At 42.7% G+C, this 22,784-nt stretch overlaps 1 protein-coding gene across 1 annotated transcript in view; it reads right to left on the reverse strand.

The window, feature by feature from the left end:
- TTLL5 (tubulin tyrosine ligase-like family, member 5) overlaps window positions 1-22,784 on the reverse strand; it is a 344,374-nt gene that overhangs the window by 284,605 nt on the left and 36,985 nt on the right. The window contains exons 5-9 of the mRNA XM_006884777.1: window positions 21,769-21,875; window positions 17,403-17,533; window positions 14,113-14,195; window positions 3,049-3,118; window positions 2,517-2,601 (exon numbers count right to left, since the gene is read on the reverse strand). Coding sequence (XP_006884839.1) covers window positions 2,517-2,601; window positions 3,049-3,118; window positions 14,113-14,195; window positions 17,403-17,533; window positions 21,769-21,875 — 476 coding nt within the window. The remainder of the gene's footprint in view (window positions 1-2,516; window positions 2,602-3,048; window positions 3,119-14,112; window positions 14,196-17,402; window positions 17,534-21,768; window positions 21,876-22,784) is intronic.

Genomic DNA, 22,784 nt, shown 5'->3' on the forward strand with positions numbered 1-22,784 from the left:
AGATTTATCAGAAAGTTACATCCCCAAACGGATGGACCTCCCTCCCTGAAAGAAGATATGGAGGGGAGTCCCTGTGCTACTGAGGTGAGGCTCTATTTATAGCAGCCTGCTCTGGGTGGGCCTCAGGGCTGGAGTCAGGCCAATGCCACAGAAAGTTCAAAGGTGAGTGAGTACTTCTCATTCTGATCCCTGTTCTGATGGCATTCTGCACCCAAAGCCCCAATTCTTTGCATGTCAAAATTGGCTTCCAGGTTCTGATAGCTTAATTTTCCAAGCGTAAACTTTTGCCTCTTTTCTTGGCTCTAATCCTAACATTCCTCCCCGAAGAGATCAAGCCCCTAAAATCTTTTAGGGTTCGGGACAATGACCACTCTAGTTGCTTCCTGCTGGACTGGGCATTGTCTTGCCTACAGAGGCTATGAGTTCCTCCATGGCTCCGCTTCTGTGGGTCCCTAAACGCTGTGGTTGCTATGCCAAGTGGTGCAACAGGCACAGGGTTAGGAGGCAGGCTTGCGTAAGTTGGTATCCTTTTAGAACCATCTGCTTAATGCAGAACACTTAGAGCCAAGACTGTTTGATATTTATGAATCCTTTCTTTGATGAGAAGGCTGGTCAGCCAAGGTTTTAGATTCTCTTTGAATTTCAGCTTCAATTTTCAAATTGCTTGGCCCATCCAATCAGGAACTTGTTCCGACAGCTGGAAATAGATACTTGGGCTATGTGTCCAATTAGATGTCGGGGTCCATTTGATGATGGTAGAAAATTCGTCCTCTCAAATTATTCCAGGTTTTATTACCAAAAATGTTACTGTGAAGTCAATGTCCTACTTCACCTTTGTCACACAGGCAAAAGAACTGTGCCCCCCAGAAAAGACTAGAGAGTGGTCTTCACGTGACAAGGTAGTGCAGCACACAACAATTTCAGTGTTTTTGGGGAGAGCAGACTTTTGTACAGCACTCAAGTACAGGCCAAAGCGCTTTTCTTAGAGTGCAGAGATAAGAAGCAAGACGAGGAGGCAGAAATGAGGGTAAAACTGTCATGATCAGTGTCTAGGCTTTTATGCCCAGTCCCTTCAATCTATGAGGGGACATGTTTCTACAAGCACCACAGAAAACTTCTATTCCGAGATCAGACTACATCTAATAGTCACTTTGTGATCAGATGTCTAATCAAATCGTTTGCACAACAATTTAGAAATATTTTTATTCTTTTATTAACAAGAGACCAGAAGTAGGGAACTCCCAAGGCCCAAGTCCATCCATCTCAGGTAACAATATGACAGGCTTACCAATGCTCTCACTGCCACCTAGAGGTGAAGGGAGGACATGACTCAACCAACGAGAAACCTGGCTGAGACCTCTCTCGCTGTAAACAGGACACTCAAAAACCTTGAAGGTCAGTTATGGGTCATTCCAACTTAACGGCACATAACAACAAAGAGCATGAAAAGCAGGTAAGAAAGGATTCTAAAATAACAGTAATAGTTGTCAGAATACAATAACATATGTAAAGACAGCTATATTTAAAATAGTCTTCTTTTATCCATGCACTTTGCCCTCTTCAAAGTCCATTTTCTAAATACAGAAAGATGGCTTAGCTTGTCATGACAACTCACAGATGGAAACCATCCCCTAACCTCTATACTTTAAAATATAAGCCATAAAAAGTGCATAAAATAAACAAAAGTGCAAGCAATGTTACTGGTAAAAAAAAATACATTTGTTTGTGAGCAAAACAATACAACTATAGTAAGGCTATGTACTTATTTTAAACAACCTAATGGTTTTATGAAAACACTACCATCTGTAAAATCCTATGGATATGCGCAAACTTCAACGTATTGTAATTTCAACTTATTTCTCTAAGTCAGTCACAATACCTTAAAGAAAGTACCTCAAGACAAACAGAATAATACATATACTATAAAGTATATTATTTGCAGGCTTTAAAATTAAAAAAAATGGGAAAAAAAATGAAATAACCAGCAATGCTCTTAAACAGAATCCATCAAACTACATGGGACCTGAACTCTGGAATTAGATCCGTGATACCAAACCTCAGCTTCACCAATAACCAGTTGGCGATCTGAGAAAAGTGACAAAGTTTCTTTACCTCAGTTCCCACAACTACCAAATTGTTTTAACTAGAAGGATGTTTTCAGCATTAGGATAAACGTCTGACTCATCAAATATTAAAAAACACGAAAGTTTCTTTGTTGATCTACTTTGAAGAACACTGGTGAATTACCCTCTCCTAGTGTTCAGTCGCTTCCTGGAAATACCACGTGAGCAGGGATACCTGCTGAGAAACATGTGCATCTACATTTGTTTTTCTTTTTATCGTTGTGGAAACGTGAGTGAGACTGTAAAATAAAAAGACTGATCTCTATAAACTGAGGCCCATCTTGGGTCATCCCACGTTCTTGAATTGAATGGAAGAGAGAGATGGCCCAATCTCACTCAGTCCACTGTTAAATGGACTCGCTCTAACACTCCCTCCCCCACCAAGCCTCTTACCTAGCCAATCCTTCTTCGTAAAGATAGATGACGAGGGGATCATAAGAAGTCACTAGCACATAGAGCCGCACGTCAAACTTGAAATCTAAAAAAGTTTGGTTTCACAGAAAAAAACCAAGTGAATTTGCTTTCTGTTACAGGTTAAACAGGACACAAAACCAAAGAATTATGGCAAAAACAGAATAGCCCTCCGCTCTTCCATTAAATACACACTGCCCACACACCCTGAGTTCTAGCAATAAATAATTACATATTTTACAGAGGCGATATACACAGAGAAAATATAAATAAATAAAAATAATGTGATTTTCATATATGGTTATTAGTATTTAGCTTATAAAGCACTTTTGTTATGTCAATTCATCTTCAAAATAATCTTCAAAGGCAGGTAAGGAGCCAGTCTACCTCTGGAGCCATAGCTGCCAGAAATTTTGGCCCTAGCTTAATAGACACTTATTAGAGAAGTCTAAGAAGATGTGAAAAGTTATACCAAGATCTAGGCCAGAGCAGTAAGGGTCAAATCAAAACTCACCATCTATCAGCAGAGGGTTGTTAATATAACGGGAGACCAGGATGTTCTCTTCCAGGGAAATCTGGTTTGGCTAGTGAATACAGAAAAAGGAAAAAAAAGGTAGATGTGCAAACTAATTCTACCTTACAATAGCAGAGCATAATTCTTTAACTTTTAAGAAAAGATACTATGAGACACTATGAACGCTACAAAAATGTTTATTCCAAGTGACCTACACAAGTGGCCATATAACATACCATTCTTCATAACCACTGGGTATCCAACTAAAATGTAGAAAAATTAAGTTTACAGAGCACCTCTTAACTACAGCCTACATAAGTTTAAAGACTTAAATACCTATTAAAAGTAAGTGTAAAGAAAATTAGAGCAATTTTTAAAATGTGCTTTCTGCAACAATGAATGATTGGAAACCCTAAGTCTCTGTAAACTTTCATTAAAATTAATAAAAATTTTTTTAAATGTGCTTTCTTCAAAATGTAGAAAGGCAAAAATCTTATTATTGTGACGTCAAATCTGACTCTGACTCCCCACTGGGTTTCCAAGCCTGTAAATCTTCTGGCAGGAGATTGCCGATATTTCTCCCACGGAGCAGATGGTGGATTCAAACTGCCCAAGCAGAGATGCCTTGGGGTCAGCAGCACAGCTCCCTAGAGACTAGGCCACCAGAGCTCCACTTAACATGTAAAATGCAGCATGCTCCAAGGTCTATGGCTGCTTGTGGCCACTGGATCATCAACTGCATACAAAAGCTCCCTGGAGAGACTGACAGTTCAGGTCTGCATATGACCTGCAACTGCCATTCAACTTTCCTATAAACATTCTCAGGACTTGGGCTGGATACTTTTACCTGAGTCCAGGTGTTTACATTAACCTTCATGTGAATAAGGCTACTGTGATACAGAGCTTTCACCATTTTTTTACTTGAATGTAAAAAACAAACAAACAAAAAAACCCCACCCAAATAATTTTTAAAAATCATGTAAAATGACAAAAATTCAAATATATCACTATTATTCTTTTGTGCGTGTGTGTATTCTTTCTTTTTTTAAATTGATATTTTAATGAAAGAGTATAGAGAACTTAGATTTCCATTAATTCATTGTTGCACATTTTCCTCCCTGCCCACTCTCCCCCTCACCTGTTGGCTTTTCTCTTTGAGAAGAAAAAAAAATTCATTGTTATACAATCCCCCTACCAGTCCACTTTACTATGCAGCTCTTATTCTGGAATCTTGCTGTGCAAATAATACCTAATCATATAACCTTTTTAAACAGTTCTCTCCCTCATCTGTTTCAATCCAGTGTACATTATTTATACCCTCTTTTCTTAGTTTCCCCCCAAACCCAATGTCAGTCCTATTTTGCAACAGTGGCATTATGCAGTATTTGTCCTTTTGTGACTGAGATATTTCACTTAACATAATGTCCTCCAGTGTCATCCATTTTGTATAATATTTCATGGGTTCCTTGTTTTTCAATACAGCACAGTATTCTATTGTGTGAATAGACTAGGTTCTCTATCCATTCATTTGTTGACAGGCACTTGAGTGGTTTCCAACTCTTTGTTATTGTTAACAAAGCAACAATAAACAAAGGTGTGCATATATCTGCTTGGGTGGCAGTTCTGGGTTTTTTAGGATATCTTCCCAATAGTGGAATTGCTGAGTCAAATGGTATTTCTATTTCCAACTTTTTGAGAAAGCACTACACTGCCTTCCACAGTGGTTGCACCATTTTACACTTCCACCAACAGTGAATAAGGATTCCAGTTTCTCCACAACCTTGCCTTTATTTGTTGCTTGCTGTTCTGTTAAATTTTGCTATTCTTACTGGAGTGAGATGATATCTCGTAGTTGTTTTGATTTGCATCTCTCTTAGAGCTAGGGATTTTGAACATTTCTTCATGTGTTTGTTCGCCATCTGAATGTCTTCTTTAATGAAGTGTCTGTTCATATCCTGTGCCTGTTTTGCAACTGGGATTTTTACCTTTATCTTGTTGTGGTACTGCTATTCTTAAATGAAAGCCCTCATAATGCTGCTTAGAAAACATTACAGATCTTTCCCCATGGATGCTAGCTTGCACTTCCCCTATGATGCAGAATGGGTGTTTCACTGATTTCATTCAAAGGTGCTTGCTAATCAAATATGTGTAAAGACTGAACTAGATCTTTTAAAGATCCTTTTCGAAAAAAAAACCACACCACAACAAGATAAAGGTAAATAATCCAATAGAAAAATGGTCACAGGATATGAACAGGCACTTCACCGAAGACGACATTCAGATGGCTAACAAACACATGAAGAAATGCTCAAAATCCCTAGCCCTAAGAGAGATGCAAATTAAAACAACTATGAGATATCATTTCACCCCAGTCAAAATAGCAAAATTTAACAGAACAGCAAGCAACAAATGCTGGCGAGGTTGTGGAGAAACTGGAACCCTGATTCACTGTTGGTGGGAGTGTAAAATGGTGCAACCCCTGTGGAAAGCAGTATGGCGCTTTCTCAAAAAGTTGCAAATAGAGATACCATTTGACCCAGCAATTCCACTACTGGGAATATACCCTGAAGAGACCATAACTGACACCCAAGCAGATATATGCACACCCATGTTTATTGCAGCTTTGTTCACAATAGCAAGAAGTTGGAAACAACCTAAGTGCCCATCAACAAACGAATGGCTAGAGAAGCTGTGGTATATTCGCACAATGGAATACTATGCTGCATTAAAAAACAAGGAACTCATGCAATATTATTCAAAATGGTTGACTCTGGAGAACATTATGCTGAGTGAAATATCCCAGTCACAAAAGGACAAATATTACATGATGCCACTGTTGTAGAATGGGACTGTCCTTGGGGTTGGGGAGAGACTGAGTAAGATGGGTTCAATAATGTATACTGCACTGAAACAGAGGAGGGAGAGAACTGTTTAAAAGAGATATATAACTGGGTATTTCTGTCATCACAGGAGACTAGAGCGAGGGCTACATGATGGAGGGGACCTGAGGGAGGGTTTGTAAAACAATGAAAGAATCTTTTCTTTTACTTTTCCATAATTTTTGGACTCATGTACTTATAACTTGTTAGTCAAATTTGTGTCTTCTAGGTTGCAACACCCCCATGATACATCTTCAAGGATATGAACATATACGGCCAAGCACAATCAATAAGAGTGCATCTAAATTCCAAAATCAATCTCCATAATAGTCTATGTGTTTCCTACTGCCAAAGGGGCCCTTTAGAGTAGTGAGAGAAGATCTTCACCCTGAAACCCACAGCGTCCCTTTTCAGCAGGAAGTAGCTAAGAGAATACGCCATCCCCTTTTCCTTATGACTCAGGGTGAAGTCTCTCTCAGGGAGGAGTGATAGGGAATGGCAAAGGACACACTGACAAAGAAGATTAATCAGAACTGGCTTTGACAAGCACTGTGGCATTTGGACAAGAACAAACTGGGAGGAGGGTAGAGAGAATAGTGCAACAATGAATGAGTGGAAGCCCAAAATCTCTGTAAATGTTTATGAAAATTAATAAAATATAATTATAGGGGGGAAAAAAGGAAAAAAAAACAAACACAAAAACACCTCATTTATACAAAACAAAATTCCAAGTACAAAGCACTCAGGATACAGAAATGAAGGGGGAAATTGGAATAAAGTTCCTACCCCCTCAGAGTTTAAAATCTAGTAGCTCCAAAGAACAAAAGGACAAAAAGCAGCAAGATGTCAGATAAAAAGCTGAAAGCAGAGCCTCAGGAAAGGCTGGGTCCAGAAGGACTGGGACCTGCTATGGTGGGGAAAGTGGCATGCATGGAGTTCAGCAGAGAGAGAGGAGACGTGATCACTGATCTGAGGGTAGAAAACAGAAGTAAGAAAGGTAAAGTTAGACACCCAGGGAGGAGGGACCTCACTGGCAAGGGGACACACATCCCTGCCACAGGAAATGGGGATTATCATGGTAGGAAGCAAGAAGCTATTGTGGAGTCATGAGTAAGTAAGTTAAAGTACCTGAAATAGAACTTTATGCGATTAGACTAACACAGAGAAACTGGCTGCAAGTCCTCACAATCTATCATGGCCAAAAGGACTCCAAAAAGGAGATGACGATGGCACTAAATGCGGTAACAGTATACAGTAGCAGCGACAGAAATAGTGAACGTGTACAGACCAATAAATGAACCGAGCTTTTACTGTGTGCCAGGCATCATTTTAAGTGCTTCATAAGAAGTGGACTTAATCTTCAGACAATGAGGCAGGCCTATCACCTGCCATGCTTTACAGATAAGAGAGAATCAGAGAGGTTTGGAAGCTTCAATGAACACAGTCAGGGACACAGCGAGATGCAGACTGGGCAGCTGTCTCAGAGATTTAACTGGAAAAGCACCAGTCACAACTCCCAGCTCCCACCAGGATTTGACCTAAAACACTTCTGTTTTCCGAGTCTGGCATTGTAATAAGACATCTGCAACCTCAAATACTATAGATGTTGTTTAGAAAAATAAAGACTACTTCTTAATTCATAACTCGATACACAACCATGATGAGAACCCCTGGAGTGGGACAGTGTCATTCCTGCTCATCTCCCAGCGGGGTTCACTCCCACAGTCAGAGCACAGAACTCCCAGAGTGGGACAGTAGCATTCCCTCTCATTTCCCATGGGATTCACTCCCACAGTCAGAGCACAGAATTCTCCAGAGTGGGACAGTGGCATTCCCTCTCATTTCCCATGGGGTTCACTCCCACAGTCAGAGCACAGAATTCTCCAGAGTGGGACAGTGGCATTCCCTCTCATTTCTCATGGGGTTCTCTCCCACAGCCAGAGCACGGAATCCCCGGAGCAGGACAGTGGCATTCCCTCTCATTTCCCATGGGGTTCAGTCCCACAGTCAGAGCACAGAATTCTCCAGAGCGGGACAGTGGCATTCCCTCTCATCTCCCGTGGGGTTCTCTCCCACAGTCAGAGCACGGAATCCCCTAGAGAGGGACAGTGGCATTCCCTCTTATTTCCTGTGGGGTTCACTCCTGCAGCCGGAACACAAGAATCCCCAGAGTGGGACAGTGGCATTCCCTCTCATCTCCCGTGGGGTTCACTCCCACAGTTAGAACACAGAACTCTCCAGAGTGGGACAGTGACAATTCCTCTCATTTCCCATGGGGTTCTCTCCCGCAGCCGGAACACAGGAATCCCGAGTGGGACAGCGACATTACCTCTCATCTCCCGTGGGGTTCACTCCCACAGCTGGAACACAGAACCCCCAGAGCAGGCCAGTGGCATTCCCTCTCATCTCCCGTAGGGCCCTCGCCCCCAGTCGGAGCACAGAACCCCCGGAGCAGGACAGTGGCATTCCCTCTCATCTCCCGTAGGGCCCTCTCCCCCAGTCGGAGCACACTTCACCAAGCATTACAAGGCCCCTGTGACGTCAGTACTGGGTCCCTTATCGACCCAATCACCCACGTCCTTTCCTGATTCTCTCACATTTCTCCATCAGTTTCTCACAAATACATCTCCATCTGGAGCCCGCTTAGTGGGTGAGAATGGATTCAACCACAGTACAAAGCACTAATCTGTGTTCCAGAGCTAACATGAAACAATTAAGGCTTCTTTCTAATTAACATCTATAGACCACAATGGATATGGGACCAGAACGTTCCTCCGTGACAGTGCAGACAGTGGTCAGGCTCTTCACTTCATAGTATATCCAATGCCGACAGCTACTTCCTCCCTTCTCACCTCACCATTCACATTTATCCTTCAAGTTTGGCACAAAATTTTAATTCCTTAAAAATATTCAAGTAACTTTAACATTTGTTCAGTTTTTTACATATATCTCATTGCTATTTGCATTTAAGAATTCTTATGCAGGAGCAAAGGATGGTTTGGCTATAGTTCCTTTGTACAGTGCTATATACCTATGAGTAAATAATGAAAGCGTTTTTGCTTCTAAAGAAAGGAACATAGTTCCTTTTCTTCGAGCCAAATGAACTCAAGTTACTGGTGCTAATTAAGCTCAACCTGTCTTCCAAAGTGTCCTAAGTTTTGCAATCTGCACAGCTGGGAAAGTTGGAAACACCTAATTTTTTCCAACAGGACCTTTGGATCAATATTCATGGTATATTCGGGTAGAATGGTACAATGTTAAGAATGTATGCTCTGAGATATTTTGTGACGGATCTATTTACAATGGAAAAAAAAATATGGCAAAAATAGTGGTATGAGGCTGCTTATACACAACCAAATACCTCACAAAATTTGGTTTCTTGGTTTGGAGCTTTAGGATCATGGTTCTGTGCAATACTCCAGTAAAATGGCCTAAAAACATAAGCAGTGTTTCTGCTCTACCTCCCACTTCACTTCACTGTGCCCGGGGCCATAGAATCTTCAAGCAGTCATCTAATTGGTTTCTATTTACCTGGAGAACAAGAAAGAGTAGTTAGGATACAGAGATAACTATGGGATATGTAGCTAACTGCCAGTCTCCTTTGCCAAGAGACCAAAGAACCATATCTAAAAAAAACCAAAAAAAACAACCAAAACACAAAACCACCTCCGATGCGAGTCAGGACCAACTCAGAGCTGACCCACCACTGGGTTTCCAATGTCATCAACTGCACAGAAGAGGGCCCACCTCGCTTCCTTACATCAGCTGGTGAATTTGAACCACAGAGGAATGCAGTCTTGAGATTAGCAGTGCAACTCCCTACCAGTTAGGCCACCTGAGCTCCCTAAAGAACTGGATACTATCTATTATTATTTTTAAACATTTAAATCAAAGAGTTGACGGAAAAATCTTGATCAAAAAGAGGGAAGATAAAAACAATTTCAAATAATGGAATCCACCATTTCTGTAGCCGTGGTGGCTGGATGAACCCCTGAAACTATAGTCTTCAGAATAATCTTTAAACTTAACTAAAAATACCCCTCCAAAGTCTTCTTAAGACCAAGCAACAGTTTAGCTTAACTATTAAAGAATGTCTGCCGTGAGCCTTAGACTCTTAAGATGTATCTTTAGGGAACAAAATTAAAAACAGCCACTTGAAAGATTAGATGGGAACCTTGGGAGGCAGTGAATTTATGTTAAGAATAACTCAGAAAAGTAGGATAAGAGTGGCGTACAACCTAAAGGATGTAACCAATGTCACTGAATTGTACATGGAAACTGCTAGATCGGTGTGTGTTAGCTGTGTGTAGTCTCAGTAACAATAAAAAAGGAAAGAAACTTTTAAAAGTATGTGTTATGCTCTGAAATCAAGAGGCTCTAGATTTAAATTATAATCCTGAGTCTACACTCAGGAAGGAAAGAAAAACAGTAATTCCCTCAAAGGGTTGTGATGAAGTGTAAATGAGACTGTATGAGGAAGGCACAGTGGTAGCACATATTAAATGCTCGAGAGATCAGCTTAAGTACTGAAAACTCAAGATACCTGTACGGTTCTAACTACCAAGCACTACAACTCAGCACAATTCACCGCACACACCATATGGCCTTCTACTCTCACAGTAGCACACTGAACTAAAAACGGAGGTACAGAAAAACTAGGAGATAGTCCCTACTCTCCAGAAGGTTTCACGGAGGTGACAAAGCATGGCACGCAACAGGTACTCCCAAAATATTAGTGAAGCAAGGAGGAAAACAGCACACGACATAAAAATATATAAACAAGTAAAAATAACAAGAGTTGTAAGAGCTATTCACAAGTACAGAATAAGGAGACTCAACAGTCTCCTGCTACTTGAAAATCTCTGGGAAAATATTAATACTGTATTTACCATGAACAATGTGTGAGTCAAGGATGACTAAATTTTACTTCCATAATCAAAGTCATACCTTAATCAGAAAACACCAGATCTTTCCCCTCCTCGAGTTGAATGTACTAAATTGGGGAAATCTGGCGTTTAGTCACGGTCACTGAAGGAGCTGGAGCAAAACCAGCTCCGTTTCTTCAGGCTGTACTTCTTGGAGGTCATGTTGAACAACTAACCGGGATGCTTCTGGTGGTACAAATCGTTATTTCTCTCTTCGATATTACCTAAGAGCAACGCTTTTTCTATCCTTTATCTTATTCTTGTAATGGTAAAAGCTGCTATTTTGAAGCTATTCTCCAAAAAGGTTAGTTGGAGGGAACTTTTAATCAGAGGCCCTCTCACTCTGGTGGGAAGACTGGGAAAGGTGTTCTGTGGCCCCTCCACCTCACTCTAGCTCCTACCCTCCTGGCCCCCAGTCCCTCGCACACTCACATTAGTTCTGCTTACAGACGCACTGCCGGCGCACGCCCTCGCCCTCGCCCTCCCCCTCCAATCTGAAGGGAAAGCAGGCAGCAGTCTTGGAAAGAGTTACTTCATCCAGTTGGCTAATGGGTCACATATTCCACGGGAAAGGATCCAGGTACAGAAAAAGGGGGGCGGATAGGCCTTCTGTGTAAGGAGAGAGTAAAGAATATTAACTATAAGGTTTGTAGGTCTGGGTAAAGAGTGATAAAACACTAGTTGTGGGGTGAAAGGAGAATATTTTCCCCATTATGGCCACATGTTGCTGGCTCTCCTCATGGCTGCTGGCATCTTCCCAGGCTTCTGTCTGGCACCTACAACCAAATACCTAAAAGAATCAGGCTCATTCCAAAGCTGCTCTGAGGGGGGCTGGGGTAGGAGGGCAAAGGGTCCTGCCAAGTCCTTTGATCTACGCAGGGGGTCTCTAGGGATTCAGCCCAGGGAGAGGTGGGAGGGAGAAGAGGCTCTCATGTGGCCTGCCAAATGCATTCTCCAAAGACTTGTCACCCTTTATGAGGTTCAGGGAAGAGGGAGCGCAGGGTTCTCAGTCCCACCAAGCAGGGTGTCATTTCTACTCTTTATGATGTCGGTTCCAAAGTAACAAATCACTGGGGGGGAAAATAATATTCCATAAGGAAAAATGTCTTAAGAAGATAAAAAGCCCCCTTTTCAACCACAGCTGACTTTGAGCAGCAGTTCCATTTGCTGGTGAAAACTCCAATCTGCAACATCATCCACGAGAGTCAGGCAACACTGTAGCTACTCCCGGCAAAGAGCTTTCAGACAGGGGTCGTCAAACCAAGTGCAGAGCAGAGACAAGAAAAAAGACATCCAGGGTACAAGATGAGGGCTCACATCACAGAAGAGTCAGGGAAGGCAACAAGAAGGCTGCAGTCTGGACCCACGGCAGCAGGAGGGACTACGTGAGAACCAGATCCCATATTTATTCAGTGCTACCGGTCTAATCATCAGTAACGACTGGTTACGTTTCAGTCCTGACTTCATGTAAGGGTTTTCTAATATGAAAGACCCTTCACACAGTTTCTGCACATACAGGAAATAACTCAAATAATGTGAAAGACAGACTTAGGGAATTTAAAATAGAGTATTGACCCCACACACATACGTGTGTGTACACACACAATGTATCTACTTCCCCCTTTCCTTAGTTCCATTAAAAGGACAGAAAAGATAGTTATAGAAGAATAAAATGACTACAGATAAAAATATAATAGTTAAAGGGGTCAACAAACAAGACTTTTAAGCAAAAATTTAACAAAATCCTCAAAGATAAAAAGCAGATGGGATCAGGCTGAGAAAATACTGCAGAGGAAACCTCAGGCCAAAATCTAAGAGCTGAGAGTGATCTTCCCAAAGCAGCCTCTGAAAAGCTCCAAGGTTGACAGTCAACAAAGGTGAAGTGCAGGAGCAGGGCGCCAAAGAGCCTCGAGAAACTATTAAGTGGACAAAGAACGTGTGTGGCAGGTGGGCCAGCGTGCCTTCGCTACCACCCGAAGGCTCAGGACAAGACCTAAGGATGGTGCTCTCTCCCGGAATACTGTGTGTTCACCTGGAGGTCTGAGGAGAGTGGAATTTGAGGCCACTCTATCCCTGAGCCTTGGCAGAAGCATCTGTGCTAACAACCCAAAGGCTGGTCTCTCATCATGAGAAAGACAGGCCATCACCTCCTGCGCCTCCGGCAGCTTCCAAAACCCCCTAGAGGGTCAGTTGTATCTGACTTGAAAGTGATGAGCTTGAGGGGTTTTACCCCTATTCCAGACACAAAGGGGAGACGAGAGGAGAGGGCACGAGCGACGCGGAGGGAGCACACTCCTCCCCATGCCCACCTAACGTGCAGCTGGGCAGTCAACATGCTTCGCCCTTGCTGCTCGGCAGAACGGTCCTGCACCACAGCAAACTGAGGCCATTTCCATCAGTCTGCTCTCGGTTTATAAATACAGATCACCACAATTGAGAACAGTTAATAGGGAAGGAAGGCGATTTATGATGAATAAACAGCTTTAAACTGGAGGAAGAGCAAGTGGGGACTTTTAAAAAATGTCCCTTGGGATCCTCAGAAAGATCAGCAAATTGCAGCCAATAAACAACAATCAAGGTCAAGCTCACTGCTATCATTTAATGCTTGCCATTGTTACGAATCTGAACTGGCTCAATGCTGATCCTCCAGCAGGTTTTCAGAGGTGCTAGATCACACAAGAGGAGACTGCCCATCCATCTCCCTCAGAGCAGCTTGTGGATTCGAACCACATGCCTTTGGACTGGCAGCACAATTCCTTGCCACTAGACCACCAGAGCCCTTGGGCATTATGAAATTTATTCTGCTTCATAGAGACTCCACTGCCCCATAGGGCATCCTAGGCTTTAATCCTTATGGGAGTGGACTGCCTAGTCTTGATCCCCCCACAGACCTGCTGGGGAGGTAAAATCCAGCAACCTTCTGGTTAGCTGCTGTGCACGTAACCACTACACAACCAGGGCTAATTCGTGCTTAGTGCTGAAGAACAATCCTAACAGTATGTGAAAACAGACTATGTCCTCTCTATCGGCTGGTTCCAAAGGCTCCCCTCCCCCAATATTTGGTCAAATGGTCTTTTAGCCATGGTGTACCTCTTGGCCTGAAGTGATGAGTAGCCCCCCTTTATCCCACCCTCAAATCATACTTCCAAATATACATTTCAGAAGGAAGCACCTGCTCTTAATAAGAGAGGACCATTTATACACAGAGAAAAGGGGGAAGAACAAACAAGGAGAGAGCAGGCCACCTGCTGCATACTTACATTGTTGATCAGGTAGACACCCCGCCCCCTAGAGGAGGCCACTGGTTTTACTATCCAAGGTCCCCGGTCCTTTGAATACGAATCTGCTCAAGATATTAGGAAGGGAAGAAGCAGGAGAAAGAGACAAAAGAAGGGATATGAGTTTATGCATCATCTCAAAATTTCAACCATGATTATATACTCAGGTCCCCAAGGTACGTTCCAAATAGCAGCTAAAGAGATCCTGGACTGGACTTAAAAACAAAGAGAAAGAAGAGGATAGCACAAATGCATTCTTTCTTCCACCATTTCTCTTCTGAATAATTACTTACAGATGGAAACAAAATAAGCCAGGTGTCCAGCTGTCAGCACCCTTCACAGCATCTCCCCTCCACTGACTGACAGGCCTCCAGGATTCACAGCAGTGACCGTGTCAGCCAAGAGCTCAACCTACGTACTTCCCAGTAGAGCTCCTTTCCCCAACAACTCCTCAGAGCTTACAGGGAAAGATTCATTTAACTCAACAACGTGCACAGGGAGAGGAAGATGCTAACTTACAGGTGATCCCTTCCTGTTTCACATTTACAGGTTAACTACCTTTGGACCATGGGAAGGGAAGCCAGTCAGCTAAGACTCCCAATAGGCTTGCAGGTACTGACCGCTCAGGGACATAGAACAGGGCTCTGCTCTCCTCTCAGGGCAGGTCTGGAGGACGATGGAGATGAGTAGGGACAGCGGACTTGGGGCTGCTAAGTCTTCCCAGCCCAGACTGGAGAGAGTGGTTAACTAGTCCTTACTCAACTGTGTGTTTTATGGTTTTGATGAAAATACCTCAGACAGCAGCAGAGGGTGCTGTTTCAAAGTAGGAGAGAGAGAGAGAAAAAAAAATAGATAAAAATTAGGAGATTTATTCAATTTCTTAGTTTTTCTTCTTTGCAAGAAGAGACACAAGGAGTGACTGCATGAGAGGAGGAAAACTAAGCAAGTGAATGTCATTTATTAAGAACCTGCCAGGAACCATTCCAAGTGCTTTCCACTGAGTACTTACACATTGGTAAGCACTGAATCAACCCATAAGAAGGTATGTTGAAGTCCTAAATCCCATGCAAATGAATGCAACTTTCTTTGGAAAAAGAGAGGGGTTTTGTTTTTTTTATCCTTTGCAGATGTTAAACTAATGTAGTCACATCTTTCTTATCCTGATCCATTCTCAGTGCTGTTTTCTAAAAGAGAAGACACTGCAACAGTCACACAAGGAGAAGACATAGATGCCAGACATATGACAACAGGATTGCTGACAGCCACCAGAAATGAGGAAACGATACGGAACAGTTACTCTCACAGCCCCCAGAAGGATCCAACACAGCCAAGACCCTAGGCGAACTTCCAGCCTCCAGAACTATGAGAAAACGAACCTCGGTTCTTTCGTATTTTGTGATGGCAGCTCTAGAAAACTAAGGCAAACATCCTGAACACTGTGAGGTCTGAACTTGTAAGAGTCTGGCTTCAGAGATGACAAAGCGAGGAGGCATGGATTAATTAAGGACTAAAGTCACATAGTAAAACTGCTCCACAATTTCAAGTATTTCTAATGATTTACGCACTAAAGCTTTGAAGTGTACATTTGCATGAATGCTCTAGTCTGACCCATCTTGGAGTCTTCGAGGGTTAAACACTGATTTGTCAAACACAGTTTCAAATGGACCTATAAATTCTATTAGGGAACCAGCCTCAACAAGGCAGAAACAGGATACCTTCCCCAAGGAAAGAATACCCCACTGGGTGGCCAGATCAAAACTTTAGGCCTAAAAAGTTAAAAGAACCAAAAATCTCACCAGGTCTAGAGGGAATTCTTGTTTCCTCTTTCCATGAACTCTCTTTATAACACAGGAATAGTCCACCTCTTAGATATACTGAGAGAAAAAAATGATCTCTAAGTCCATACTCTCTGGGTATCTTCTATCTGATCCTCTTTATGGGAGAAGTGATGTCTGCCATAAAGTGATTTCTCTCGCTGGCAACAATGGAAAGACGGTCAAGGAATACACAATGCCCCATGCCTTGAGCAATGAAGCACCTGCTAAAGCTTTATTTAGTGGTTAAGAGAATGGTCTCTGAAGCCTAACTGCCTGGGTTGAATCCCAATTCTACCATTTGCAAGCTCCGTAACTTATGGACAGTTCCACCCTCTCTGTACCACATAGTCTCCACTTCTGTAAAACTCAGAGTCCAAAATTACCTATCACATAGGATGGGAGTTCCTAGGTGATGCAAATAGTTAACCTGCTTGGCTCCTGATCAAAAGATTAGAAGTGCAAGCCCTTCAAGAGTCACCTCAGAAGAAAGGCCTGGCAATCTACTTCCAAAACAATCAGGCCTTGAAAATCCTATGGAGCACAGTTAAACTCTGACACACATGGGGCCACCAGGAGGGGTCAAACAACTCCATGGTAACTGGGTTTGTTTTGTGGGGTTTTTTTAAACTGGGTTTCTTAACTTATCGGGCAGCACTTGGAAGAATGACGAATAGAAACAAAATATTCCTTAAACGTTAGCTATTATTTTTTTACCATTACTTCCATTTACAATCCTCTCAACTCATACACTTTCTGTGTATTCCTGCCTCTTCTGTACATCAAGTCTACTGAGTGAGGCTCTGTCCCCACAGAGAGAAGCCTGAAAAAGCCCAGTCCCTCAGCCCTCAGCCTGGGCAAGTTAGTTCACTTCAGGACAAAAGAAATAAGCTGTCCATGTTAGACTTACATCCAGGCCCTGTGTTCCTAGTTTACAGCAACAGAGCTGACATTTAATCCTGTAGAGCTGCAATACGCTACTTTTCAGGCAATCTGAATTCAAAGTAGCATATAAGTAAGTGGCTCCCCTAAACTCTTAACACTGAAGGGTACTACTCATTCCTCTAAGAACATAAAAGTTCAGAAATCAAGGTGACAAGGATGTTTTTCAAATGGAAAGAGGGAGGAAGGCGACCCTGAGAAGCAAGCACATGTCGTTCACATGAGAAAGCAGAGTCCTCACATGGACACTAATTCTAGTCAAGGGAGATGAGACTCTCAAGACAGGAGCACTTTCGTATGAAGCCAACGTGCCCTTACATGTTGGTAATGACAAACTAAGAGTCAACAACTGAGATAAAAAGAGGATGAAAGGTTTTTCTCCAACAGTTTCAGTACTGAACCATATTTTTTTAAGATTAAAAGTTCTAGTCAGTTAGTGACTCGAGGCAACCCCTGGGGCAGATGTGGCCCTGTCTGGGCTGCCGGGCTCCCCAGCATTCTCGGTCACGCACTTACTACAGAATTCCGCGTACTCGGCTGGCAGGAGGAAGGTCTGAGGGAGGATGTGAAAAGCCTTGAATCCGTGTGTGTGCTGCATTCGAATGATGTTTTTGTACAGTCGGTCCTTCCGTGTTAGTTCATAAGACCTAATAAAATAAGAATATTTTCATTTCCACAGTCTATTATTCACAGGCTTTCTGATGACACAGTATTGCATGTTGCACTACTAACCAAAAGGTCAATCAGCAGTTTGAATCCAGTAGCTTCTCCGAAGGAGAAAGATGGGCATCTCCTCCCTCTAAGCTCTAAAGCTTTGAAACGACGGAAGGTCGGAACTGACTCATTGGCAATGGATTTGCTTGCCTAGAGCCCCAAATGCTTCATAGTAATTATGAGTTAATACATTTGTCTGATTTATTCATTAAGGTATAATTTATATACAAATTCACCCTGTCTAGTGTAAAATTCCATGAGTTTGAACTGACACATACAGTTCTGTCACCACCACCACAATCACGACACTGAGGTTACCCCATGTCCCTTTACAGCCAATCTTGCCATAGCAGAAGCTCCTGGCCAAAACTGGTCTCTTCTCTATCCCTAGAGTTTCACTTTTTCCAGAAAGTCAAACAGATCAAATTCCTGACTGAGCAGCCTTGGAGAACAGCTTCTTTCACTGAGTATAATGTATGTGACATTTATCATTCTTGATGCTATTAATCCATTTTATGGGCGTACCCAATTTATTTATTCATTCACAAACTGAAGGATTTCTGGATTGTGTCCAACTTTTAGAGATCCTGAATAAAGGTGCTAAAAGCATTCACACGCAGGTTTGTGTATGAACATCCGTCTTCACCTCTTTGAGTAAACATCAAGGCATGGGATTGCTGGATTGTTTGGCAACTTCTCTTAGTCATCTATTGCTACATAACAAGCTACTCCACCAGACAGCAGCTTTCATTAATACTTACCATCTTATACAGTTTGTATAGATCAGGGACATGGGAGGGAGACAGCTGGGCAGTTCTATCCTAGGGTCTCTTATGATGCTACAGTCATGTTGATCAGTGGTGCAGGTATCAGATGGGCGAAGGCTGGAGGATCCACCTCCCAGATGGTTCACTCATGGATGGCAAGTTGGAACTGGCTATTGGCAGGAAGCTTAGTGGGAACTTTTCCGTATCATTAAATGCCCTCGTGACCTAGCAGTCCTTTTCTCCTAAATGAAGTGAGTTAAGGCAGCAAGAAAGAATCTGCAACGGCCATTTATAGCCCAGTCTTGAGAGTAACACACTGCTGCACGGGGTTTTAACGCTGGTGTTATGAGGGCCACTAAGGGAGTTCAAGCCACCATCATTTTGGGTTTTTATGGTTGTTACCAAACGTATGCTTTTAAAGTTTAGGAGACTATAGTTCCAAATTTAAGGTATTGGCCCTAGGGGAAATGGTGATGCAGGAGGAAGTTCAAGCTGCTCTGAAGGAACTGGCAAAAAATGAGGCCTCAGGAACTGATGGAATATCAAATGATATATTTCAGCAAACAGACACTGCCCTGGATGTACTCACCAGGTTGTGCCAAGAAATCTGGAGGCCAACTACCTGGCTAACGGACAGGAAAAAAAATCCATATTTATTCCCATTCCAAAAGAAGGTGATCCCACAGAGTGTAGATATTAGCAAACAATAGAATATCACTAATATCATGTGAAAGCAAAATTCTACTGAAGATTATCCAAAAAGGACTGAACAGTACATTAACAGAGAACTATCAGAAATATAAGCAGGGTTTAGAAAAGGCTATGGCACTAGAGACATTATCACCAAAAGGTACCAGAGAAAAGTCTATCTGTGTTTCATTGACTATGCAAAGGCATTTTACTGTGTGGATCACAACAAATTGTGGGTAACCTTGAGAAGAATGGGAATCCCAGAACACTTAATTGTGCGCATGTGAAATTTATACTTGGACCAGGAAGCGGTCCTCAGAACTAAGCAAGGAAACACTGCATGGTTCAAAATCAGGAAAGGAGTGTGTCAGGGATGCATCTTGTCCTCACACATTTTCAATCTGTATGTGGAACACAGCATTTGGAAGGATGTACTTTATGAGCAGGAATGTGGCTGTGGCATGAGGATTGGTGGAAAACTCATCAATAATCTGCATTATGCAGATGACACAATCTTGCTTAATGAAACCAAGGAGGAATTGAAGCATTTGCTGCAAAAGGTCAAGGATCATAATCTTCAATACGGATTGAAGCTCAGCATCAAGAAGATTCTCACTAATGGGACAAATGGCAGCACCACGATGAATGGAGAAGAGATTGAGGTTACCAACAATTTCAGCTTGCTCGGCTCCACTACTTTCAACACTCTTGGCACCAGCAGTGAGGACATCAAAAGATGAACTGTACTGGGGAAGTCTGCTGTCAGGGACCAATCCAGAGTGCTAAGGAACAAAGATGTCCGTCTAGAGACTAAAGTGCGCCTGACCAGGCCACAGTCTTCACTATTACTTGTTATGCATCATAAAGCTGAATAATGACTAATGTTGATAGAAGAAAATTGATGCCTTTGAGTTGTGGTGCTGGAGAAGAGCATTGGACACACCATGGACCACAAAGAGAACAAACAGGTCTGTCTGTCTTGGAGAAGGTGAAACCAAGTTGCTCCTTAGAGGCAGATTTTGAAGCTCTGTCTCACATACTTTGGACATGTGACCAGGAGGGACAAGTTCTTGGAGAAGGGTATCATGCTTGGAAGGGTGGAGGGACAACGCAGAGAGGAAGAGCCCAGAAGAGATGGATTGACACAATAACTGGAGCAGTGGGATTAAGTGTGTGGTAGTCAGTGAGAATGGCTCAGGATAGGGCCGGGTTCAGAGCTACTGTACATAGGTTCGCTATGAGTTGCAGATGACTCAATGGCACAAAACAACAACAATATACCATCAAGTCAGAGCCCACCCATAGCTGACCCTCCAGTAGGTTTTCAGAAGCAGTAAACTACACAGGAAGAGACTGCCCATCCTTCTCCCTGAGAACAGTTGGTGGATTCAAACTGTGTGCCATCAAGTTTGCAGCGCAGCTCCTTACCATTAGGCCACTAGAGCTCCCTTAACACTCACTAAACACAAAAATTCTCATTTCATTCGAAAACACGGAAAAACTAAGTGAAAGAAGTCTTCCATGGCCATAAATTCTGAAATAACATGTAATCACTGACCAAATTAAAAACCATTTTCTTGGTTCGCATCTCTTCATTGCAGATGAGACTGCCTCCCTTTCTACTAGACCAGCCACACTAAGCTCAGCATCAATTCTGTTTTTCTTTTTATAGATATAAACATAAAGGAATCTTCTTCCCATATACAGTAAGTGGCAGGCACTATTCTGAGCCCTTGACATGTATTACATCTTCACAACAGTCCTATGAAGTAGGTGCAGTTAGCATCCTCCTTTTACCACTCATTCCCCAGCCAGAGCAGGGCACTCACTTGCCCAAGATCACGAAGCAGAGCTGGGATCTAGACTCAAGTGCGTTAGCTGCAGAATCTGCACTTGTCTCAGAAGGTAATAGCGGCCTATCTAGCCCTGTTACGAGGTGTCTACAATTCAAACAGCACAGGAGAGCTGCCTCATTGGGTTTTCTTGGCTGTGAACTTTTTGGTGTTTTTTAAATCTTTATCTAAGTTGATGTACCAGTTTTTTTCTCCAATGAAGCCACTGGGTAGGTTCAAATCACCAATCTCATGGTTAGCAGCTGAGCTCTACCGCCAGGGCTCTTACTGCCTATCCAGGCTCACAGATGTAACTGGACCATGATTTCTGTAACAGTGACACCCAATTCTTTCACTCCCTTACAAGTTTTATGTCAAAAATCCCAAAGTGAGCTCATTAAAAATGTTTTATTTTATCTTCCTTTAATTCTGTTAAAAGCAGAGGAATAAAAACTACTGTCACACAAAAACAATCTATCATGCTGTTACCAAAATTCTGTTACATGCCAATTTTTATTAAAGTTTGTCTGGATCCCACAAGAATTTTTAGGCCTATGGACAACAATGAGAGATTCCAGATAGGCCTTTCCTTTAATAAAAGAGAACAGTAACTGAAAAGTGAGATGAAAACAGTTCCTGGATCCAAACGAGGAGAATTCAGAATTCACTTAGATCCAGAACTTTCTCCTTTAAAATCATCCATGTCCACAGAAAGCCCTTGAAAAGTCTTCTTGTATCTCCATGGATGGAAGCACCTTGGTTGGACCTGTAGACTGTCGCTCTATATCACACTAGTTTTAAATGATATTCATTATCTCTGCGGGCTAACTCCTCCAATATCAGGTATCTTTAAACAGAGCAAAGCAGCTACAACATTACCTGGGAAAGTGGTTAACTTTTTGTGCTTCAGAGAGGGTGCGAAGTAAGAAAGGCTTCAGGTGGCATCCAGTCCACATGAGGTTATAGTCAGTGCTGTTCGGGTGAACCTGGGGGGAGATCAGAGGACACGTAAGGGAGAAGCATCAGAGACAGGCCCGTTTCAGGAAAAGCAAGTGCAGGGAAGGACAGGGTCATCCACAGAGCACTCTCAGTGTGGCCAAGCGAGTGGGGCAGCCTCAAGAGAAAAAAGTAGAGCATCAGAGAATGTGTGATAATCAAGCTGCAAAAGTAATCTGGGGGCCTGGTGGCAAGACGCTACACTGCACTCCTGCAGGCACACAGTTCAAGACTACTAGCTGTTCCACAGGAACGGGCAATCTCCCTCTGTGTGATTAACACCCTCAGAAACCGCCAGAAGGTCAGCTGTGGGTCGCTTCCAACTCTTCGGTCCACAACAACATAGGCAAAAGTAAAATAAACTCTCTTTATTTATAAGTCCATGATGCCAAATATTCCTACGTATCAAAGCATACATGGGCCCAAACTCAATTTCTTCTCTGCCCTATGTCCTGGGCATGATGACAAAAAGCACACACACCAGCTCCCCCACTGCATTCCGGTGGATTCAGATCGTGATCCTCATCCGGGATCTAAGGCTACGAATCTTTATGGGAGGAAACTGTCCATCTTTCTCCCTTGGAGCAGCCTGTGGATTCAAACTGCTGACCTCTCAGTTAACAGCACAGCACAAAACGCACCATGCCACCAGCGCTCCTGCATGCTGTATCGTAGAGTACTAATAAGAACAAAAGCCTTATGGTAGCTTTGTTCAATCACTAAAATTCACCATCTATTCACTCAACAATCGTGTACTTTGTCTATGAGGTGACTGGCACCACCCGTTAAACCTTGCAGATAAAACACTGACAAGGGAGGAAGCGAAGTGGGACCCAAACTTCCTCCAATTATTTATTTCACACCCTGACCTAGGAAAGGAGAAAGCCTAGCAGTCAACT

Source organism: Elephantulus edwardii, unplaced genomic scaffold (assembly GCF_000299155.1).
Source record: "Elephantulus edwardii isolate Elephantulus edwardi_28Jun2011 unplaced genomic scaffold, EleEdw1.0 scaffold00037, whole genome shotgun sequence".
In the NCBI taxonomy this organism is placed as follows: Eukaryota; Metazoa; Chordata; class Mammalia; order Macroscelidea; family Macroscelididae; genus Elephantulus; species Elephantulus edwardii.